This window comes from Carcharodon carcharias, chromosome 16 (genome assembly GCF_017639515.1).
Source record: "Carcharodon carcharias isolate sCarCar2 chromosome 16, sCarCar2.pri, whole genome shotgun sequence".
NCBI classification, from domain to species: Eukaryota; Metazoa; Chordata; class Chondrichthyes; order Lamniformes; family Lamnidae; genus Carcharodon; species Carcharodon carcharias.
Window position 1 is genome coordinate 1,961,808 of NC_054482.1, and position 19,541 is coordinate 1,981,348.

General features: G+C 41.3%; 1 protein-coding gene across 2 annotated transcripts in view; it reads left to right on the forward strand.

Moving 5' to 3' along the window:
- The window catches only part of ro60 (Ro60, Y RNA binding protein), a 39,332-nt gene that overhangs the window by 7,370 nt on the left and 12,421 nt on the right, over positions 1 to 19,541 (forward strand). For both annotated transcript variants that reach the window (XM_041207675.1, XM_041207676.1), the window contains exons 3-6: positions 3,672 to 3,892; positions 17,121 to 17,267; positions 18,835 to 18,972; positions 19,062 to 19,181. In XM_041207675.1, coding sequence (XP_041063609.1) covers positions 3,672 to 3,892; positions 17,121 to 17,267; positions 18,835 to 18,972; positions 19,062 to 19,181 — 626 coding nt within the window. The remainder of the gene's footprint in view (positions 1 to 3,671; positions 3,893 to 17,120; positions 17,268 to 18,834; positions 18,973 to 19,061; positions 19,182 to 19,541) is intronic.

Sequence of the window (19,541 nt, forward strand, 5' to 3'; positions counted from 1 at the left end):
CCCAAATGCATTACTAAAGGCCCAAAGCCTGTATTGATGCAATTTTTTTTTGTCTTTCTCATCGTACTTGAACTGGTCTAGATCATACCAATTCACCATCTAGGAGAAGTCAAGGCTGCGTACTTTTAAACCCAAGTGTCATTTATATAAGAACATTAGAAGTAAGCCATTCGGCCCTACAATGTGCTTTGCCATTCAATGAAATAGATCATGGCTGTTCTTATTGAGGCCTCAACTCTACTTTCCTGCCTGCTCCCCATAACCCTTGACTCTCTCATAGATCAAAACTCTGTCTAACTCAGCCTTGAATGTATTTGATGACCCAGCCTCCACTGCATGCTGAGGAAGAGAATCCAAAGAGATAATGACCCTCTAAGAGAAGAAATTCTTCCTCATCTCCATATTAAATGGGAGACTCCTTATTCTGAAACTTTGCCCCCCTAGTTCTAGACTTTCCCTTAAGGGGAAATATCCTCTCAGCATCTACCCTATCAAGCCCTCTCAGAATCTTCTATGTTTCAGCATGATGATACTTCATTCTTCTAAACTCATTCTTCTAAATATAGGCCCAGGCTGCTCGAACTTTCCTCATAAGACAAACTCTCCATCCCAGGAATCAGCCAGTGAACCTTCTCTGAACTGCTCCAATGCAAATATACCCCTCCTTAAGTAAGTAGACCAAAACTGTACACACTACTCCAGATACAGTCTCACCAATGCCTTGTATAGTTGTAACAAAACATGTCTACTTTTATACTCCATCCCCCTTATAATTAAGACCAACATTCCATTTGCCTTCCCAATTACGTGCTGTACCTGCATGCTAACTTTGTATGATTCATGTATGAAGCCGCCCAGATCCCTCCAAACCACAGCATTCTGTGGACTCTTTTAATTTAAATAATCTACTTTTCTATTCCCTTCACCAAGTGGATTACCTCACATTTCTCACATTGTGCTTCATCTGCCAAATTTTTGCTAATTCAGTAAACCTATCTATATCCCTTTGCAGAATCTTTGTCTTCCTCACAACTTGCTTTCCTACCTATCTTTGTATCATCAGCAAATTTAACAACCATATCTTTGGTCCCTTCATCCAAATCATTTATATAAATTGTTAAAGATTGAGGCCTTGGCATTGATCCTTGTAGCACACCACTGCCAAGGATAGCCCGGATTATTTGAGTATGAGGGATGGTTTGGTGCAAATAGAAAGGACCTGGGGAGAAATTCCCCTACTGAATTGCTTTAGTGATCTTGGTGCTGTTATGTGAAGGTCTGTGGGCTGGATTACCTCATCGAACTGATTTAAGAAGGACAAAGGGATGCAGTCATAACTTTAGTATGTTAATGGGGGGAAAAAAGGAATTGCACTATGTATCCAGTTTTCATAGAAGCATAGAATGACCACAGCACAGTATTAAGAAACCTATACTTTAAAAAAAAAAGTTAAGTTCAGAGCTTGGGAACTCCAGTTCCCAACGAACCTTGGGCCTCATGCACTTGCGCCAGCTGGGAAATGGTCGCACATGCGCAGTTGGGTTTTTTTACGTTCTTCACCATTGTAGTGAGTGTGTCCCAGGGAGCAGGACATTGGAGGGGGATAGGTAGACGTCCCAAACCAGGGAGGGGGACAGGGAGATGTCCCAGGTAAGGGATGAATACAGGGGACAAGAATAATTCTCATTAAGTGAAGTTAAAGAAAGGAGCAGAGTAATAGGCTCCAAATTCAAGAAAATGCTTCAGGGAGCAGATTTTGAACAAAGGGGCATGAGAGGAGTCCTGAATATCTGAGAAGGCAGCCAGAAGTTGCTGACTTCATGATGCGGGCCGTTGGGACAAAGATATCTCTTTAGAGCAGTTATTCTATTTGGCACGGTTTATGCGGAAGGTGAAGCTTGAGTGTACTCAGTAATCCAGGGGGAAAGGAAGGTGAGATTGAAACCCTGTGAGATGGGTTGTTGTTGAAGCCGCCTGACTAGGAGCGACTTTTGGAGAGAATTCCAAGGCGAGATCCTCAAAAGTGGAGGTTGGAAACTCTCTTCAGAAGATAAAGTTTCAGTGAGATCAGTTCACAATGTGACGAACATCTGGGTGTGTTGTTGAGAAATCCATGACATCTGTTTTGGTTGCATCTGTCATCCATTATATAGTTTGGTGTGTCCAACCACAGTTTGCCTGTTAATTCAAATATACCTCATATTGAATGTTAGAGTATAAGATAGATATTGTAAATTGTTTTATCTTTCTGAAGTTGTACAGTAAAGTTTATTTTTGTTTGTTCTAAAACTCTGGAATCTTGTGGCTTTATTCACTTAGTAAGCATCTTGAATCTCAAATTTTACTTACTTTAAACAAAACCTTGTTGGTCCCTAACCTGATCTCCGCCCCACATCCCAGGGTCTGACCAAGGATCATAACAACAGAAACAGGCCGTTCATCCTATTTTGTCCATAGCGGCTCTGCAGCAACTGCTCATTTAGTCCCATTTCCCCATCCTTTCCCCATAGCTCTGGAAATGTTATCTCTTCAGGTGCTTACCCAATTCTCTTTTGAAAGCCACTATTGAATCTGCCTCCATCTCACATTAAGGCAGTGCATTCCAGATCCTAGCCATTTGCTAGCTAAAAACATTTCTCCTCATGTTGTCATTAGCTCCTATGCCATTTGCCTTAAATCTGTCTCATCTGGCTCTTGGGCCATTTCACCAGTGGGGACAGTTTTTCTCTCTATTCTGACTACATACCTCATAATTTTGAGCAACTCTATCAAATTTCCTCTCAAATTTCTCTTCAAGGAGAATAACCGTAGCTTCTCCAATCTATTCATGTGACTAAGAAGTTCCTTACTAGAACCATTCTCGTCAATCTTTTCTGCACCCTCTCCAACACCCGCTTCACATCATTCCTAAAGTGTGGTGTCCAGAAGTGAACATAAAGGGCTGAATTTTATCACCAGCTTCAGGACCCCAACACCAGGGCAAAACGCATACTTGCTGACAGTAGAACTGGCTCGGTGATTTTACTGGAGGCAGGCTCCTACTTGACTGCCTCTGGGCCCATCATCCTGTCGATATAGGCCTCTGATGCCACTGGTTCAAACAGAGGGTTGGCAGTTTTGAAACCTGAGCAGCACCACCAGGAGAGAGACCTCCTCGCAAGTAAGTAAAAATTTAAGTTCAGGTTGGCCGAGGGTTGGAGGCATCCACGGAGCAACCCTCTCCAGAATGATTGTTGGAACTGCAAGGACTGCCTTTTCTGCTCGACTCCCTCTTTGGACCATGGAGCTTTTGATGACTCCCTTGGACTGCTGCAAGGAGAAGGGGGGTGGGGGTGGGGCCTACAATAAAAGTTCAAATCTACACTGTGCAGGAGTTTTATTTAAACGTAGTTCAGTTTGCTAAGTGACGCAGTGGGGATGAAGTGAAGTGAACAAATCAAGATATAGGTAGATATGCTCAGATAAAACTGCAAAATTATTACCATTTTGGGTCTTATTTTCCTTGATTATTGGGGAAACTTTGGTTTGAAGAAAATAAAGTGACTAGAATTTAATGCGAGTATGGTACTGTTTCATTTCAGAATACACTAGTGTATATTGAAAGAATCCAAAAACATTATCCCACAGTGGAGTTGTGAATGGTATCTTAAGTTGATTGATTTTTTTTCTAGATCTCACTTTGGTTACCAAGTATATTATGAAAGGTTGGAAGGAGGTTGAAGAAGCCTACAAGGATAAAGACAACTCAGATGGAATCCAGAGGTTATTGAAGTATTTTGAGGCTCTGGAGAGAGTAAAAATCACCCAAGATGAACATGAGGTTGCTCAACTTATTGAGGAGTACAGATTGGTCAAGGAACATCTACTAACTAATCACCTGAAATCACAGGAGGTAAGTGAATAAATACTTTGTTCCTTGCTCACTAGACAGAGAATAAAATTAATGACATCGCCATCTGATTTATCAACAGCTATCTGAGCATCTGTGATAGTATTTGTAGATTAGTTGTGAATCCAACTAAGAGGAAAACAATCTTTAATTTCCATTCCATCAAATGGCATTTTCTAATTGACAAAAAGCAGCCCATCTCACTGCTGTTGAACTGGTTGCCACCATGTTTGACAATATTCCAGAAAAACACGATTATTTTGACACAAATGTTATTCTGGGATGCTGCAGAGGTGATGTTATTAGAAAAAAATTTGGATGGTATATTTGTTCCCTTAAGAATGCATTATTGAAAAATGCTTTTTCACACTTACTTGATAGGTGAATTTTGACAGTGACTTGTTTAGATACCTCCATGCTGGTTATATAAACGAGTTTTTAAAAATTTTTTACACTGTGAGCGTCACTGTCTAGGCCAGCATTTATTGCCCAACTCTAATTACCCTTGAGAAGGTGGTGGTGAGCCGCCTTCTTGAACCGCTGCAACCCATGTGTTGTAGGCACACCCACAGTGCTGTTAGGAAGGGATTTTGACCTAGTGACAATGAATGAACACCTATAGTTCCAAGTCAGGATGGTGTGTGGCTTGGAGAGGAAATTGCAGGTGGTGGTGTTCAGGTGGAATCTACCCATGTCTTTCTAGGTGGTAGAGGTCACAGATGAGGGAAGCGCTGTTGAGAAGCCTTGGTGAGTTGCTGCAGCGCATCTTGTAGATGGAACACACTGCTACCACTGTGTCGGTGGTGGAGGGAGTGAATGTTGAAGTTGGTGGATGTGGTGCCAATCAAGCCTGCTGCTTTGTCCTGGATGATGTCGAGCTTCTTGTGTTGTTGAAGCTGCACTCATTTAGACAAGTGAAGAATATTCCATCACACTGATGGTGGACAGGCTTTGGGAGTCAAAAGCTGAGTTACTCACCTCAGAATTCTCAGCCTCTGACCTGCTCTTGTAGCCACAGTATTTATATCGCTACTCCAGTTCAGTGTCTGGTCAATGGTAACCCCCAAGATGTTGATAGTGGGGGATTCAGCGATGATAATGCCTTTTGAATGTCGGGATGATGGCTAGATTCTCTTTTGTTGGAGTTGGTCATTGCCAGGCATTTTTGTGCCACAAATGATACTTGCCACTTATCAACCCAAGTCTGAATGTTATCCAGGTCTTTCTGCAAATGGGCAGAGACTGCTTTAGTATCTAAGGAGCCGTGAATGTTGCTGAAAGTAAGAGGAGTGTTATTGCTAAACTTATTTAGTATGTTGTCAACTATTTCCTGTAGGAAAAATCATACATAAAACTAATTTTCATTAGTGTCATGTAGTAGGGCTCTTTAATGACATTCTTAATTCATCCTCTCAAATTGCCACAAGCAACAGCAACAGATCTGTAATCACCAGAACATCAACATAGTGTTAGGTTGCTTTCAGTCCAGACAAAACCTATAACAGGCTGTGTGTTTTGTAATTCAAGTGGACATTGAATGATGATTTTATTTCATTAATGGGATTTGAGTGTCACTAGCTAGGCTAGCATTTATTGTCATTGCCATTGGGAAGGTGGTGGTGAGCTGCTTTCTTGAACCGCTGCAGTCCATGTAGTGTAGGTACACCCACAGTGCTGTTAGGGAGGGAGTTGCAGGATTTTGACCCAGCAACAGATCAGTAATACTGATATATCTCCAAGTTAGGATGGTGTGTGGCTTGAAGGGGAACTTCCAGGTGGTGTTATTCCCATCTTTCTGCTGCTCTTGTCCTTCTAGATGGTAGTGGTCGTGGGTTTGGAAGGTGCTGTCAAAGGAGCCTTGATGAATTCCTGCAGTGCATCTTGTAAATGGTACACACTGCTGCCACTGTGCGTTGGTGGTGGAGGGAGTGAATGTTTGTGGATTGGGTGCCAATCAAGCTGGCTGCTTTGTCCTGTATGGTGTCAAGCTTCTTGAGTGCTGTTGGAGCTTCAGTCATCCAGGAAAGTGGAGAGTATTCCATCACACTCCTGACTTGTGCCTTTTAGATTGTGGATATGCTTCAGGGAGTCAGGAGGTGAGTTACTCGTTGCAGGATTCCTAGTTCTGACTAGCTGTTGTAGCCACTGTATTTATATGGCTAGTCCAGTTCAGTTTCTGCAGAATAACACTAAACCTTACTAAACTAGTGCACCTGTGTGAAAATCTCACTCTCCTCTCTTGCCTTTGCTATTCTCTCTCACCTTCGCTCCTCTCTTGCCTTCATTCTTGTTCATTGTATATTAATTGTACTTGATCATATGCAGGTGGTGGGCTTTAACAGGGGATTCGATTGTGCCCTTATAAAAAGGAATAGACTTTTGTTGTTGGAGAGTGGCAGCGGGACAAGTTAATGTGAAATGGCTTATCGGAAAGGCAAAGGAAACCAGAGGAAGTGGATGTTTGCCTGGTCTTTCCCACCTCTGCTTGTTGCCTTAACTCTTCCTGAAATTTCTGATTGCAAAACTCACCCATGGCACCGCCTCATTTTGTCCCAGCACTAGCCTCAGACTGTATGTTTGATGGTGAATGTGACTTGTAAAATTCCTCCTAATATTAACTACTGGACAGTTCATGGACTCTGGCCCAAAAAAGTCCAGACATGCAACAGCTCCTGGCATTTCAAAATCGAAAATGTTGAGGGTATTTTATCTGAATTAGAGCACTGGTGGCCTGATGTGCTCCATCTCAACAGTACTGAGCTCTGGAAACATGAATGGCTGAAACATGGAACGTGTGCAGCTACGCTGGAATCTTTAGACACACAGGAGAAGTATTTCAGTAAAGCACTGAAACTGTACCAAAAAATCGACCTGAACAGTGCTCTGAAGAAGTTTGATATTTTGCCATCCAAGTATTATATGATCGAGAACATTGAAAATGCACTTGTATCGTTCTATGAGGTAATACCGAAGATTCAGTGCCTGTCTCCAACTGGGGGAGGCTCAGTGCAATTACTGGGCCAGATTGAATTCTGTTACACTAAAGACTTTCAGCTGCTGAACTGCACAGAAACTGCACCTAGCATGTTCGTCTCCGAGAATGGCAGACAGCACGCTACCTATTTGGACTTTTCTGTGTGTAAGCGTAACCAGAAAATCTATTACCCTCCAATCGAACACCGGTACTGAGACTGAGAGAGAAGATGGCAATTACAGTGGTGTCCTGTGCTGCAGGTTCACTGGAGAGTACAATATATTTGTGTGTGATACTAAGGACACGAGTATGAGCTGTCAGTTTGGGTGCAGTGCCAAATTTTAATATTGAGGAAAGTATGTTAGCAATGCATAGTCGGTCAGCCAACTTGCTAAGAGGGCAATTACATGTGTCTCAGGTGATTTTCTAGCATTTAATGTCCTTTTATCACCATTTCCTGTGTGTGGAATTACTTAGTGAAATATTTTAATAGATTTTATAGCTTATTTCTGCCCAGTTAAAGTAAGCTTTATCTCTCATTTTAAATAGGCTTGCCTTATTACGTGGGTAAGTTAACCTGTGTATTAAATAGTCATCAGTTTATCATGCTATTTGGTGTTGCGCAATATACTTCAATATAATGGTGCTAGTAGTTGAAGACAGGAAACCAAAGAAACTGTTTCATCAGTGAATAGGACCAGAATGCAGCCAAGTTTTCATCTTAAAGCTTTAGTAATTTGTGCTTGCTTAGTTCCTCCTCCTCAGTCATTTCCTCAGCTGCAGGGAAGTGGTCATACACCTGGAGCTTCCTCTTATTGGCAGTTAGTGGGCATGTGCCCCCACCAGATGAGACACAATTCAATTGACCTCTGTGCTCTTCACCAGAAGAGGATGTCTCACTTGCTGGTGGTGTGTTTTGGTCAACCTTCTCTCCCTCCTGGGTTTTATTATTTGAAAGCGGTGCTTGTTTGTGTACCTACCTTAGTCTCACCAGCTGGAATCACCCATCACCACTGTGATTGTTTTACTATTCAAGATGGTTTTAAAGCTTCCAATTAACCTTTCTAATGAATAATTAAATCAAGCTCAGTAACACAGGTTGTGGCTCAGGTAAAATCATAATATTGCAGTTTCTAAATAGAGACTTTTTCTTCTGACTTGTGTAACATTACATTGAGATATTATGAATTTGTAATTCAATAAATAGAGTTCTTTTAAAATAAAAAAAAAAAAGACTGAAACTGTGGTTGTTTGGGTGCATGCTTGAAATGTGCATCTTCGTAAATAAATGCCTATAAAAGTTTGTAAAGATTGGCTCCAGTTCTATCCTTCACCATTTGGCTTTCTGGAATATAACATGTTAACAGAGGATGGTTGCCGAAAGATGAAGATTGGAAACAAAGAAAACATTTTTCAGGCAGAAAACTAAGATTCCTAGTGGCCATTGTAGAAAATGGCAAAAACTAATTGTAAATTGTCAGGTTATTATTACCCTCCAATGTGCTTGGTGTCTGAACCATATGACCAGTGGAAGAATTAAATGGATATATGGACATGGATTATGTCCTTACCAAAGAGAAAACATGATATGGCCTTGGAGCTGTCACTTCCAACAAAAAGTAAGATCAGAAACAAAGTATTATGTGAGATGAAAGCAAAAAACTGCAGATGCTGGAAATCCAAAACAAAAATAAAAATACCTGGAAAAACTCAGCAGGTCTGGCAGCATCTACCTGTCTAACCACACACCACCGCCCCCCCCCAAACCAGCTTTTATTTCACCTCTTTTCTATTTTTACTTAGTTCTGTTGAAGAGTCATATGGACTCGACATGTTAGCTGTGTTCCTCTCCGCAGATGCTGCCAGACCTGCTGAGTTTTTCCAGGTATTTTTATTTTTATTATGTGCGATGGATGTCTGTAAGTTGGATAGTGATGAAAATTTTGGTTGTCATTATTATTATTGGATGAAATCTAGAAGGATGATTTTATTAAATGCTTGTGAAACAAGGTCAGAATTTGATAGATTTTGGAAACTGATGGTCATCAAAGAATACAGCATGGATGTGAGCAGATTGTATAACAGATTGACAAAATTCAATTTGGAGATCCCTGGATCGGTACTTGCATTTAAATTACTGGATTGTACTAAAGTGTCTCATGGACAAGTAACTGGTGTTTGGTCCTCAGAGAAGGAGTCCCTGTTAGATCAGATTTCTGCTGCCTTAAAAAAAATCCTGAGGAACCTGTCATTTCCTTTAGCAGTTTTGAAATAAATGCAGCATCCACGAAAACAAAAAATTAGAAGACTCGATGATTGTCAGACTTCTGAATAGTCCAGATATTGGACATGAGCATCAAAGGAGGGAGACAGAGATAAAACAGACAGAGTGAAGGTTAAAGATCCAGCTATTATAGTAGAAGACAAAATTAAAACAAAAATAATAGGCAAATGAATTCCAGGAATGCCCAAGGAACAGTTTTAATAGGTGCCATAATGCAGTGAATTGACCAAAGTGAGTCAGTCAGCCTTCAAACTGACTTATGGTGCAGAGAATTCTGAGGAAGAGGATGAAGATAATGATGAATCCAAACAAATTCTACTGGTCGCGAAGTTTTAGTCTTATGATGAATGTATTAGTTGCAAAATCCAATAACACTGCAATACTAAATTAAGCTTGTACTTCAATGGCATTTGGGACAGATGGGTTAAAATGTTATCTTGATTCACTAAATAGTGAAGATTGACTCAAGATTAAGGAATATAAAAGTACTATTTGCTTTAGGTTTCGCGATGGCAAAGCATTGAGGTAATTCAAGGGAATTGTAATTCCATGTAAAATAGCTAATAAATACTGATGGAGTCACTAGTAAGATACCTATGCTGTTGAAACCTTCCATGAAAGAGGAACAAATGAAACTTGACATAGATCATCATAAGATAATTATATTTGGAAAGTCAGCCGATCTGCAGTTTACGCAGTCAGGCCATTATTGTATCATCTTAAAATCTGATGTTTCTCATTAAATCGGAGAAGAAAAAAACTAATTGCCTTAAAGTATATAGTCAATTTGCTAACCCTGCTTCTCAAAGATCAAAAATCCTACCAAATGATGCAGGTGTATTGATGAAGGAAAGAAAAGGAAAAGAAATCCTGCACTCTAGATCCCCAAAATTGTGCAACATCCTGCCCCATGTCCCCAAAGGTCTGTAGGTTGAGAATCAGCCTGTTCAGTCACATGAAGATCCATGGCAGAAACTCAGGAGCATTAGTGAATGTCATCCTCAAATTGAGGAACAGCCAGTAATGACGATGTTTGATGTGCAGGATACAAGGGTAATAGAAGAGATTAGCAAGAAGTGTTAAATCTGTAAAAATAATTGGAGGATGACTCCACATCCTATTGCAATTCTTGCATTGACAAGTGACTTCAATGAGGTAGTTCCATGGATCTGAATATACGGGACAAAGACAGAAATATATTCATTCTATGTTATAGACCAGGTGACCAGATTTAGTCTGCCTAAATAAAACGTTGTAAGAACAAAAGGACTATTCTAGACAAAATCATGGAGAAATGGATAGGGACTGGACTTGGAACACTAGCAAAGTTTGTGACTGTGAACGGAAGGGAACTTGCCAATGAAGAATTCAGAAGCAATGGTGAAAATGTGAACTTCATGCTCATAAATACAGCAGCTGAAAGTTCATTCAGCAATGGACTTTGTGAAAGGAATCATGCAGTGATTGATGAAATGCTGAATAAAATTTTAGTCGACCAACCATACTGCAAGTTGACACCAACTCTGGCATGGGCAGCTCATGCAAAAAAAAAAATTCAATTCGGGTGGTTGAAGGGTGTAGTCCCTATCAATTATGGGTGAATTTCCAAATTGCTTTCTGCTTTGTGAGATAATCCTCCTGCACTAGAAGGTACTACAATTAGTTTAATTTTTTCTGAATATTTGAATGCTTTATTTGCAACAGACACACTTTTTCATCACGACAGAGATCTCAGAGAAAATCCAAAGACACTGAGGCATTGTCTAAGACCATCTGAGGGAGATTTAATGTACTATAACCAAGAGGGTCATAGGGATCACAAAAGCTCTGGTATGGTAATAGGTTATGATGCTAAGACACTATTTTCTAAACATGGCATAAAAGGTCATTCTTCACGATTAATCAGAATTAAATACAATATCTCGGATTCTGAGCAGCTGATCAATGTAAATGTGGCTCCTTGTACTTCAAATGCTGATATGTTTGTGATTAAAAGTCCCAAGGAACAAAACACACACCCATATGTACAAATGTATATACGAATTAGGAGCAGGAGTAGGCCATTCAGTCCCTTAAGTCATTCTGCCATTTGTTAAGATCATGGATGATCTGATTGTGGCCTCAACTCTATCCCTTATACCCTTTGGCTCCCTTGTTAATCAAGAATCTACCTAGCTCAGCCTTAAAAACATTGTGACTCTGCCTCCATTGCTCTCTGGGGAAGTGAATTCCACAGACCAACTGAGGGAAAAAAATTCTCCTCATTTATTCTTAAATGGGGGCTAACCTCTTCATCCCAGGAATCAATCAAATGAACCTTCTCTGAAGTGCTTCTAATGCTATTGTACCCTTTCTTGAGTAAGGAGACCAAACTGTACACAATACTCCAGATGTGATCTCGCTAACACACTATACAACTGTATCAAAACTTCACTACTTTTATATTACCCTCTTTACAATATGCTTAAACATTCCATTTGTTTTCCTAATCGCTTCTTGCACCTGTGCACTAATTTCTTGTGATTCATGTACCCAGGACATCGAGATCCCTCTGTACCACTGAGTTCTGCAATCTCTCTCCATTTGGATAAAATGCTGCTTTTCTATTCTTCCTGCCAAAGTGGACAAGTTCACATTTTCTCTCATTACACTCCATCTGCTAATTTTTGCCCACTCACTTAATCTGTCCATATCCCTTTTCAGACTCCTTATGTCCTCTTCACAACTTACTTTCCTACTTATCTTTGTGTTATCAGCAAATTTAGCAACCATATATTCAGCCCCTTCATCCTAGTTATTGAAATGGATTGTAAATGGTTGAGGCTCCAGCACTGACCCATGTGGCATTCTACTGGTTTATATCTTGCCTGCCCAAAAATGACCCATTTACCCCTACTCTTTGCTTCTTGTTAGCTAACTAATCCTTTATCAATGCTAACATGTTACCCCTGCATCATGAACTTCTTATGTAGTAATCTTGAGGTGACCCCTTATCAAAATGCCTTTTGGAAATCCAAGTACACCCATCTACAGGTTTCCCCCTTATCCACATTCCTTGTTACTTCCTCAAAGAGCTTTAATAAATTAGTCAAACACTATTTACCTTTCACAAAACCATGCTGACTCTACCCAAATGCATTAAGATTTTCTAAGTGCTCTACTATAACCTCCTTAATAGATTCTCTCACTTTCCATGTGACAAATGTTAGGCAAACTGGCCTGTAGTTTCCTGCTTTTTGTCTCTCTCCTCTCTTGAATAGAGGCATTACATTCACTAATTTCTAATCTGGAGATACATTTGCTATTTTCAAATCTGATGGGACCTTTCCAGAATCAAGGGCTGGATAGTGGTAATATCAGTAATGATAGAGCTATCACAGCCCCAGGCCAATTGTCCAGAATGGATACTCATGTGGCATATCTATCAGAAGTGTCTTCTGAATGGAGAGATGCAATAATTGCAGAACATGTAGTAAAATGTCCAGCAAGCTGAAATATTAGTTGAATGTTCACCATTATGGCCAAGAATTGAGGTCCATAGACTGGCAGATTGAGGTGAAAAAGGGAAAGCAAGAAAGGGCAGTGCAAATACTGGTAATAGTGATCTGGGAAATGACTGTTGCATCAGAAAACTATCATGTACCTGAGAAAGAGCCCCCACTAGTGCAAAAGGGAGATCTCAGTTCTCCAGATAGACATAAATGTGCAATTTGAAGCCATAGCTTAAATAGAATAGACAATTAAATAAAGGTCACAGAACTGTCTTGCAACAGACTAGAAGCAGATTCTCATTATCATTATATTTTGGTGGTTACCAACAAAGCTGAAGATAATCTACTAAGAGAAACAAAACAAGGAGAGTTAGCTAGTGAGAATTTAGCATTTATTCTGAGGTACCAGACAAGTGGATTTGTACTCCTTATAATTGGGACTTATAAGGCTAAAGCCGAGTCTTGTTGCTAGGGGTTTTTGAAACGTGACTGGGTGATATGGAGATTAGAGTGGGTTCTCCCACAGTTGGGAAAGTATTCTTAAAAGTATTTTTAGCTGTTTTGGCCACATATTTATGGGAATGCATCAATTGATATAAAAACCATGTATAGTGGGCGATATTTTTCAGAAGTGTTTCTGAAATGGTCAAAAGAGGTAGCAAATGCAGAAGAAAGACTATGGGAGCTAAGCAAATATGTCAGTGGCTGAATGGTGCTTCAAGGAATGGTATTTTTCAATGAGATCTGTTTTGCTGAAAGTAGATGGTTTTCAACTAAACCCAGACTCTGCAGTGTTTTATTTGGGCCATAAAGGAAAACTTTCACCTATCTTCATGATGCATGTTGATGATTTCTTTTGGGTGGTAGTGCAAAATTTGCGAAATATATTGTGAATAAGGTTCGAGTAGAATTTAAAGGACTTTTAGGGTGTTTAAATATATTGGGGGGGGGGTAGAGAGAGAGAGAGAGAGAGAGAGAGAAGTGGAGGTGGTTGGTGTGGTTGTAGGGACAAACAAGCAGTGATAGAAGCAGATCATCAAAAGATGTCACAAACAACAGAACAAAAGAACACATAGGTGTTAAAGTTGGTGATATTATCCAAATGAATGTGCTAATTAAGAATGGATGGTAGGGCACTCAAGGTATAGTTCTAGTGGGGGTGAGGGGAGCATAAAAGATTTAAAAATATTTAAAAATAATGGAAATAAGTGGGAAAAGAAAAATCTATATAATTTATTGGAAAAAAAACAAAAGGAAGGGGGAAACAGAAAGGGGGTGGGGATGGAGGAGGGAGCTCAAGACCTAAAGTTGTTGAATTCAATATTCAGTCCGGAAGGCTATAAAGTGCCTAGTCGGAAGATGAGGTGTTGTTCCTCCAGTTCGCGTTGGGCTTCACTGGAACAATGCAGCAAGCCAAGGACAGACATGTGGGCAAGAGAGCAGGGTGGAGTGTTAAAATGGCAAGCGACAGGGAGGTTTGGGTCGTTCTTGCGGACAGAATGCAGGTGTTCTGGAAAGCGGTCGCCCAGTTTACGTTGGGAGCAACGAATGCAGTAGACTAAGTCGGGGGAATTGCAAGTGAAATGCTGCTTCACTTGAAAGGAGTGTTTGGGCCCTTGGACGGTGAGGAGAGAGGAAGTGAAGGGGCAGGTGTTGCATCTTTTGCGTGGGCATGGGGCGGTGCCATAGGTGGGGGTTGAGGAGTAGGGGGTGATGGAGGAGTGGACCAGGGTGTCCTGGAGGCAACGATCCCTACGGAATGCCGACAGGGGGGGTGAAGGGAAGATGTGTTTGGTGGTGGCATCATGCTGGAGTTGGCGGAAATGGCGGAGGATGATCCTTTGAATGCGGAGGCTGGTGGGGTGATAAGTGAGGACAAGGGGGACCCTATCATGTTTCTGGGAGGGAGGAGAAGGCGTGAGGGCGGATGCGCGGGAGATGGGCCAGACACGGTTGAGGGCCCTGTCAACGACCGTGGGTGGAAAACCTCGGTTAAGGAAGAAGGAGGACATGTCAGAGGAACTGTTTTTGAAGGTGGCATCATCGGAACAGATGTGACGGAGGCAAAGGAACTGAGAGAATGGGATGGAGTCCTTACAGGAAGCGGGGTGTGAGGAGCTGTAGTCGAGGTAGCTGTGGGAGTCGGTGGGTTTGTAATGGATATTGGTGGACAGTCTATCAACAGAGATTGAGACAGAGAGGTCAAGGAATAGAAGGGAAGTGTCAGAGATGGACCACGTGAAAATGATGGAGGGGTGGAGATTGGAAGCAAAATTAATAAATTTTTCCATGTCCCGACGAGAGCATGAAGCAGCACCGAAGTAATCATCGATGTACCGGAGAAAGAGTTGTGGAAGGGGGCCGGAGTAGGACTGGAACAAGGAATGTTCCACATACCCCATAAAGAGACAGGCATAGCTGGGGCCCATGCGGGTACCCATAGCCACACCTTTTATTTGGAGGAAGTGAGAGGAGTTGAAGGAGAAATTGTTCAGTGTGAGAACAAGTTCAGCCAGACGGAGGAGAGTAGTGGTGGATGGGGATTGTTCGGGCCTCTGTTCGAGGAAGAAGCTAAGGGCCCTCAGGCCATCCAGGTGGGGGATGGAGGTGTAGAGGGATTGGACGTCCATGGTGAAGAGGAAGTGGTTAGGGCCAGGGAACTGGAAATTGTTGATGTGACGTAAGGTATCAGAGGAATCACGGATGTAGGTGGAAAGGGACTAGACAAGGGGAGAGAGAAGGGAGTCAAGATAACGAGAAATGAGTTCTGTGGGGCAGGAGCAAGCTGACACGATCGGTCTACCGGGGCAGTTCTGTTTGTGGATTTTGGGTAGGAGATAGAAGCGGGCCGTCCGAGGTTGGGCGACTGTCAGGTTGGAAGCTGTGGGAGGAAGATCCCCAGAGGAGATGAGGTCAGTGACAGTCCTGGAAACAATGGCTTGATGTTCAGTGGTGGGGTCATGGTCCAGGGAGAGGTAGGAGGAAGTGTCTGCGAGTTGACGCTCAGCCTCCGCGAGGTAGAGGTCAGTGCGCCAGACAACAACAGCACCACCCTTGTCAGCGGGTTTGATGACAATGTCAGGGTTGGACCTGAGAGAATGGAGTGCAGTAAGTTCAGAGAGAGAGAGATTAGAATGGGTGAGAGGAGCAGAGAAATTGAGACGATTAATGTCGCGCCGACAGTTCTCAATGAAAAGATCAAGAGAAGGTAAGAATCCAGAGGGAGGGGTCCAGGTGGAGGGAGAGTATTGGAGGTGGGTAAAAGGATCCATTGAACGGGGAGAGGACTCCTGCCCAAAGAAGTGAGCCGGGAGACGAAGACGGCGGAAGAAGAGTTCAGCATCATGCAGAGCCCGAAATTCATTTAGGTGAGGACGTAAGGGTATGAAACTAAGTCCTTTGCTGAGCACCGAATGTTCAGCATCGGAGAGGGGAAGGTCAGGGGGTATAGTGAATACACGGCTGGGGCTGGGATTGGAAGATGGGGTGGGGACGGAGGGACAGGCAGGTGTGGAGGGTCCTAGATGGGTGTTGGTGTCGATGAGTTGTTGGAGCTTGCATTCCTTAGCACTTGAGAGGAAGAGAAAAAGTTTCTTGTTGAGGCGTCGGATGAGCCGAAGAATAAAATGAAACTGGGGGCACGCGCAGCTTTGAAAAAGGGTACAACGGTGCTGCTGGAGGGAGAGGTCGAGTGTATTCATATGGCGGCGCATGGCACTGAGTGTGGATTTCAGAATGTGACGGGAACAGCAGTCCGAGAAACGTTTTATGTCCCGGAGATACCTGTAATCCTGGGTGGGTTCGAAACATGAGGGGTGGAATTTCAGTTGAAATCCACGTGGGGTGAGACGGAGACAGTCACTGAGAAAGTAGATGTAATGCTTTGTACAGAATGTGGAAGTCTTTGATTTAATTTGTTCTAAAATTTTGGTTGTAAATAAAAACTAATTTTTATTCAAAGAGAGAGAAGTAAATCTGTTTAATTTTATATTAATTACATTTAATTGTATGCAGGTTGTAGGCATTAACCGGAGATTCACTTGTGCCCCTATAAATAGGAAAGACTGAAACTGTGGCTGCCAGGTTAGGAGGTGGATGCTGGTAATGTGTACCTCTAAATAAATGCTTATAAAAGCGTATAAGGATTGGTTCCTGTTCTATCCTTCACCAGGCTTTCTGGAATAAAACATCTCTTGCCTCCCTCTTAGCTCTCTCTCTCTCTCTCTCTCTCTTTCCCCATCAACCCTCACGCACGGCCCCCCCCCCCCCCAACCCCACTGACATGACTGAATAGCATACTTATATGTTGAATCCATGCATTCGCTGTATTACATCTCAAAGGCCAATTGTACAATGTTGCACTAGTTATGTATTTTTTACTGACCTGAAATGTTATATCTTTTTCTCTCTGCACACATGCTGCTAGTGTGCTGAGTATTTCCAGCATTTTTTGTCTTTATAACATGTGTTTTATTTTATTAGGTATGGAAGGCATTACTGAAGGATATGCCTGTTATTACAATGCTTCGAAATTTGGGGAAAATGACTACAGATTCCATCCTTAAACCAGGAAGTGAAGAGGTTACTATGGTGTGTGAAAGACTGAATAATGAGACTGTCTTAAAGAAGGTATGGTTTTGTATCTAAATATTTGTAATCTTTCAAATGCAGTTGGTAAAGGCAACACAACTTGCTTCCAACCACACCCTTAACAACCGGTATCTATTGAAAAGCAAAGTTAACTTTTTCCTGAACAACACACTCAGCCTTTTCCTTATATGGAAATATGTACATTTATGCATTTTACAGTTTGTGCTGATTTGCAGATTAATCTATTACAGTGAATTTTATCTACTCTTGCAGATATATAATCAAATATTACACAAGCACCATAATTTATATTTATGAAAATCGCTGCTAAGAATTAGCAGCATTGAGAGAGTGGGTGACATGCTACAGCTCTGTCTAGCCTCTCAGGTGGGCGTAGAAGATTCCATGGCTTTAGTCAAAACTCTCAATCCCTCAACCAATTTGATTAAAATTGATTACCTAGTCGTTACTCCGGATTTTGCGTTAAGAATAAAGGTGAGGCAAATGGATAGCAACTGCTGGAGTCCAAACAAGTTTCTGTCCAATTTTCTCTTCTGCTCCACAAGTTGCTTCCACCATCGGTGCTTTTCTGATAGACTTGGCATTGCAAGCTTCTGTATTTTCCCAGCAAACATGGAAGAAAAAGTTAGGGCTGGTGCATTCAAATGTAAGTGAAATGTTAATGGTGTGATGAGCCTTAATTACTGCCATTCTGTGGCATTCCTTCAGAATTTGTTTAAAAATTGAAATTTTTTTCTACATTTTCTTTCCATCTCTTACTCATCACTTTTAATTCCTTATGTACAATTTAAAAATAATTATATGTATTTGCAAAAATTATCTCTGGAATAGTTACATATCAGTTTTTTTGATATAATTAAATATTGTTTGGTTGGTAGCACAGTTATTAGAATGGAAATGCATTACTGTACATGGTGCCCAACAAGCCATATGGATGATGATCCTGAGTATGATTCTTGGTGTCTACTCAGTTAGAACAATAGTGGAGCATTATTGTTGTCCTTAATGTTTCTTTGCTAGCCAAGAAGTTGGCTAAGATTCCTGCTCCTGGCTGCTATCCAATTAATCCTGTTTGTCACGTACAAAGACCATTCACTGATCAGGCTACCCATTGTCAGTTTCTGCTATATAGCTAGTCGCTAGGAAATGCAAAGTAGTTTTTAATGGATCACTTTATCCTTGCTTCAGCATTCCTCCCACCTGTCCCCTTTCTGAACCTCTTTCCATATATTCACCTTGAGCTAGGTTTCATGGGCTAGCACTCTGTGAAACCGAGCTAAGAATGAATATTATTAAGAATTGACAATATGCTACATGAAGATGGAATCAGGGTTAGAGTAGAGCTCTAGATGGTCCTCAATCAAATAATCCATTGATGCTCACTGTTGCATATGAACAATTGCCATTAGGGTGAAATATTGGAGGCCATTAACTACCCTTAAATTGTACTTAAATACAAGTGACAACCTTCAGGAGAAGAGCAATGAGAGAATAATATTGGCAAGGGAAAAATGCACTGACTCTTTCGTACCATGAATAGATCATATTAAAGTGTGCCAATGCTGCATTACTGTTTGATTTCTAGGCTCGAATCCATCCATTTCACGTTTTGGTGGCTCTAGAAACATACAAAGGAGGAAAAGGAAATCGAGGAAAGCTAAAGTGGATCCCAGATCCAGAAGTTTTAATAGCACTTGATCAGGCGTTTTATAAAGCTTTCAAGGTAATGATAAATTGTTATTTTACAACCTTATAACATCTATGTTTTGTGGAAGTAAATTAATTTGAATTATTTTGGATTATTTTTTACAGAATGTAGAACCAACTGGGAAGCGTTTTGTATTGGCCTTAGATGTAAGCTCTTCCATGTGCAGTCAAGTTCTAGGATGCAGAGCACTTTATGCATATAGTGTTGCTGCAGCTATGGCAATGGTAAGACACTTTCACAAAGCACTTCTTGTTTTGGACTTCTCTTGATATCTTGTGCTATTGCTTATATTGGTATAGTATTTGCATCAAAACCAACAATTTTATGTTGTTTTATTATAGGATGTCAGCATTGCTGGCTAGGTCAGCATTTATTGCCTATACCTAATTGCCTTGGAGAAGGTGCTGGTGAGTTGCCTTCTTGAACCATGACAGTCCCAGGGGCATAGTTGCACCCACAGTGCTGTTAGGGTGGGAGTTCCAGGATTTTGACCCAGCGACAGTGAAAGAACAGTGATATATTTCCAGGTCAGGATGGTGAGCGGCTTGGGGGGGAATTTTCAGGTAGTAGTGTTCCCAATTGTC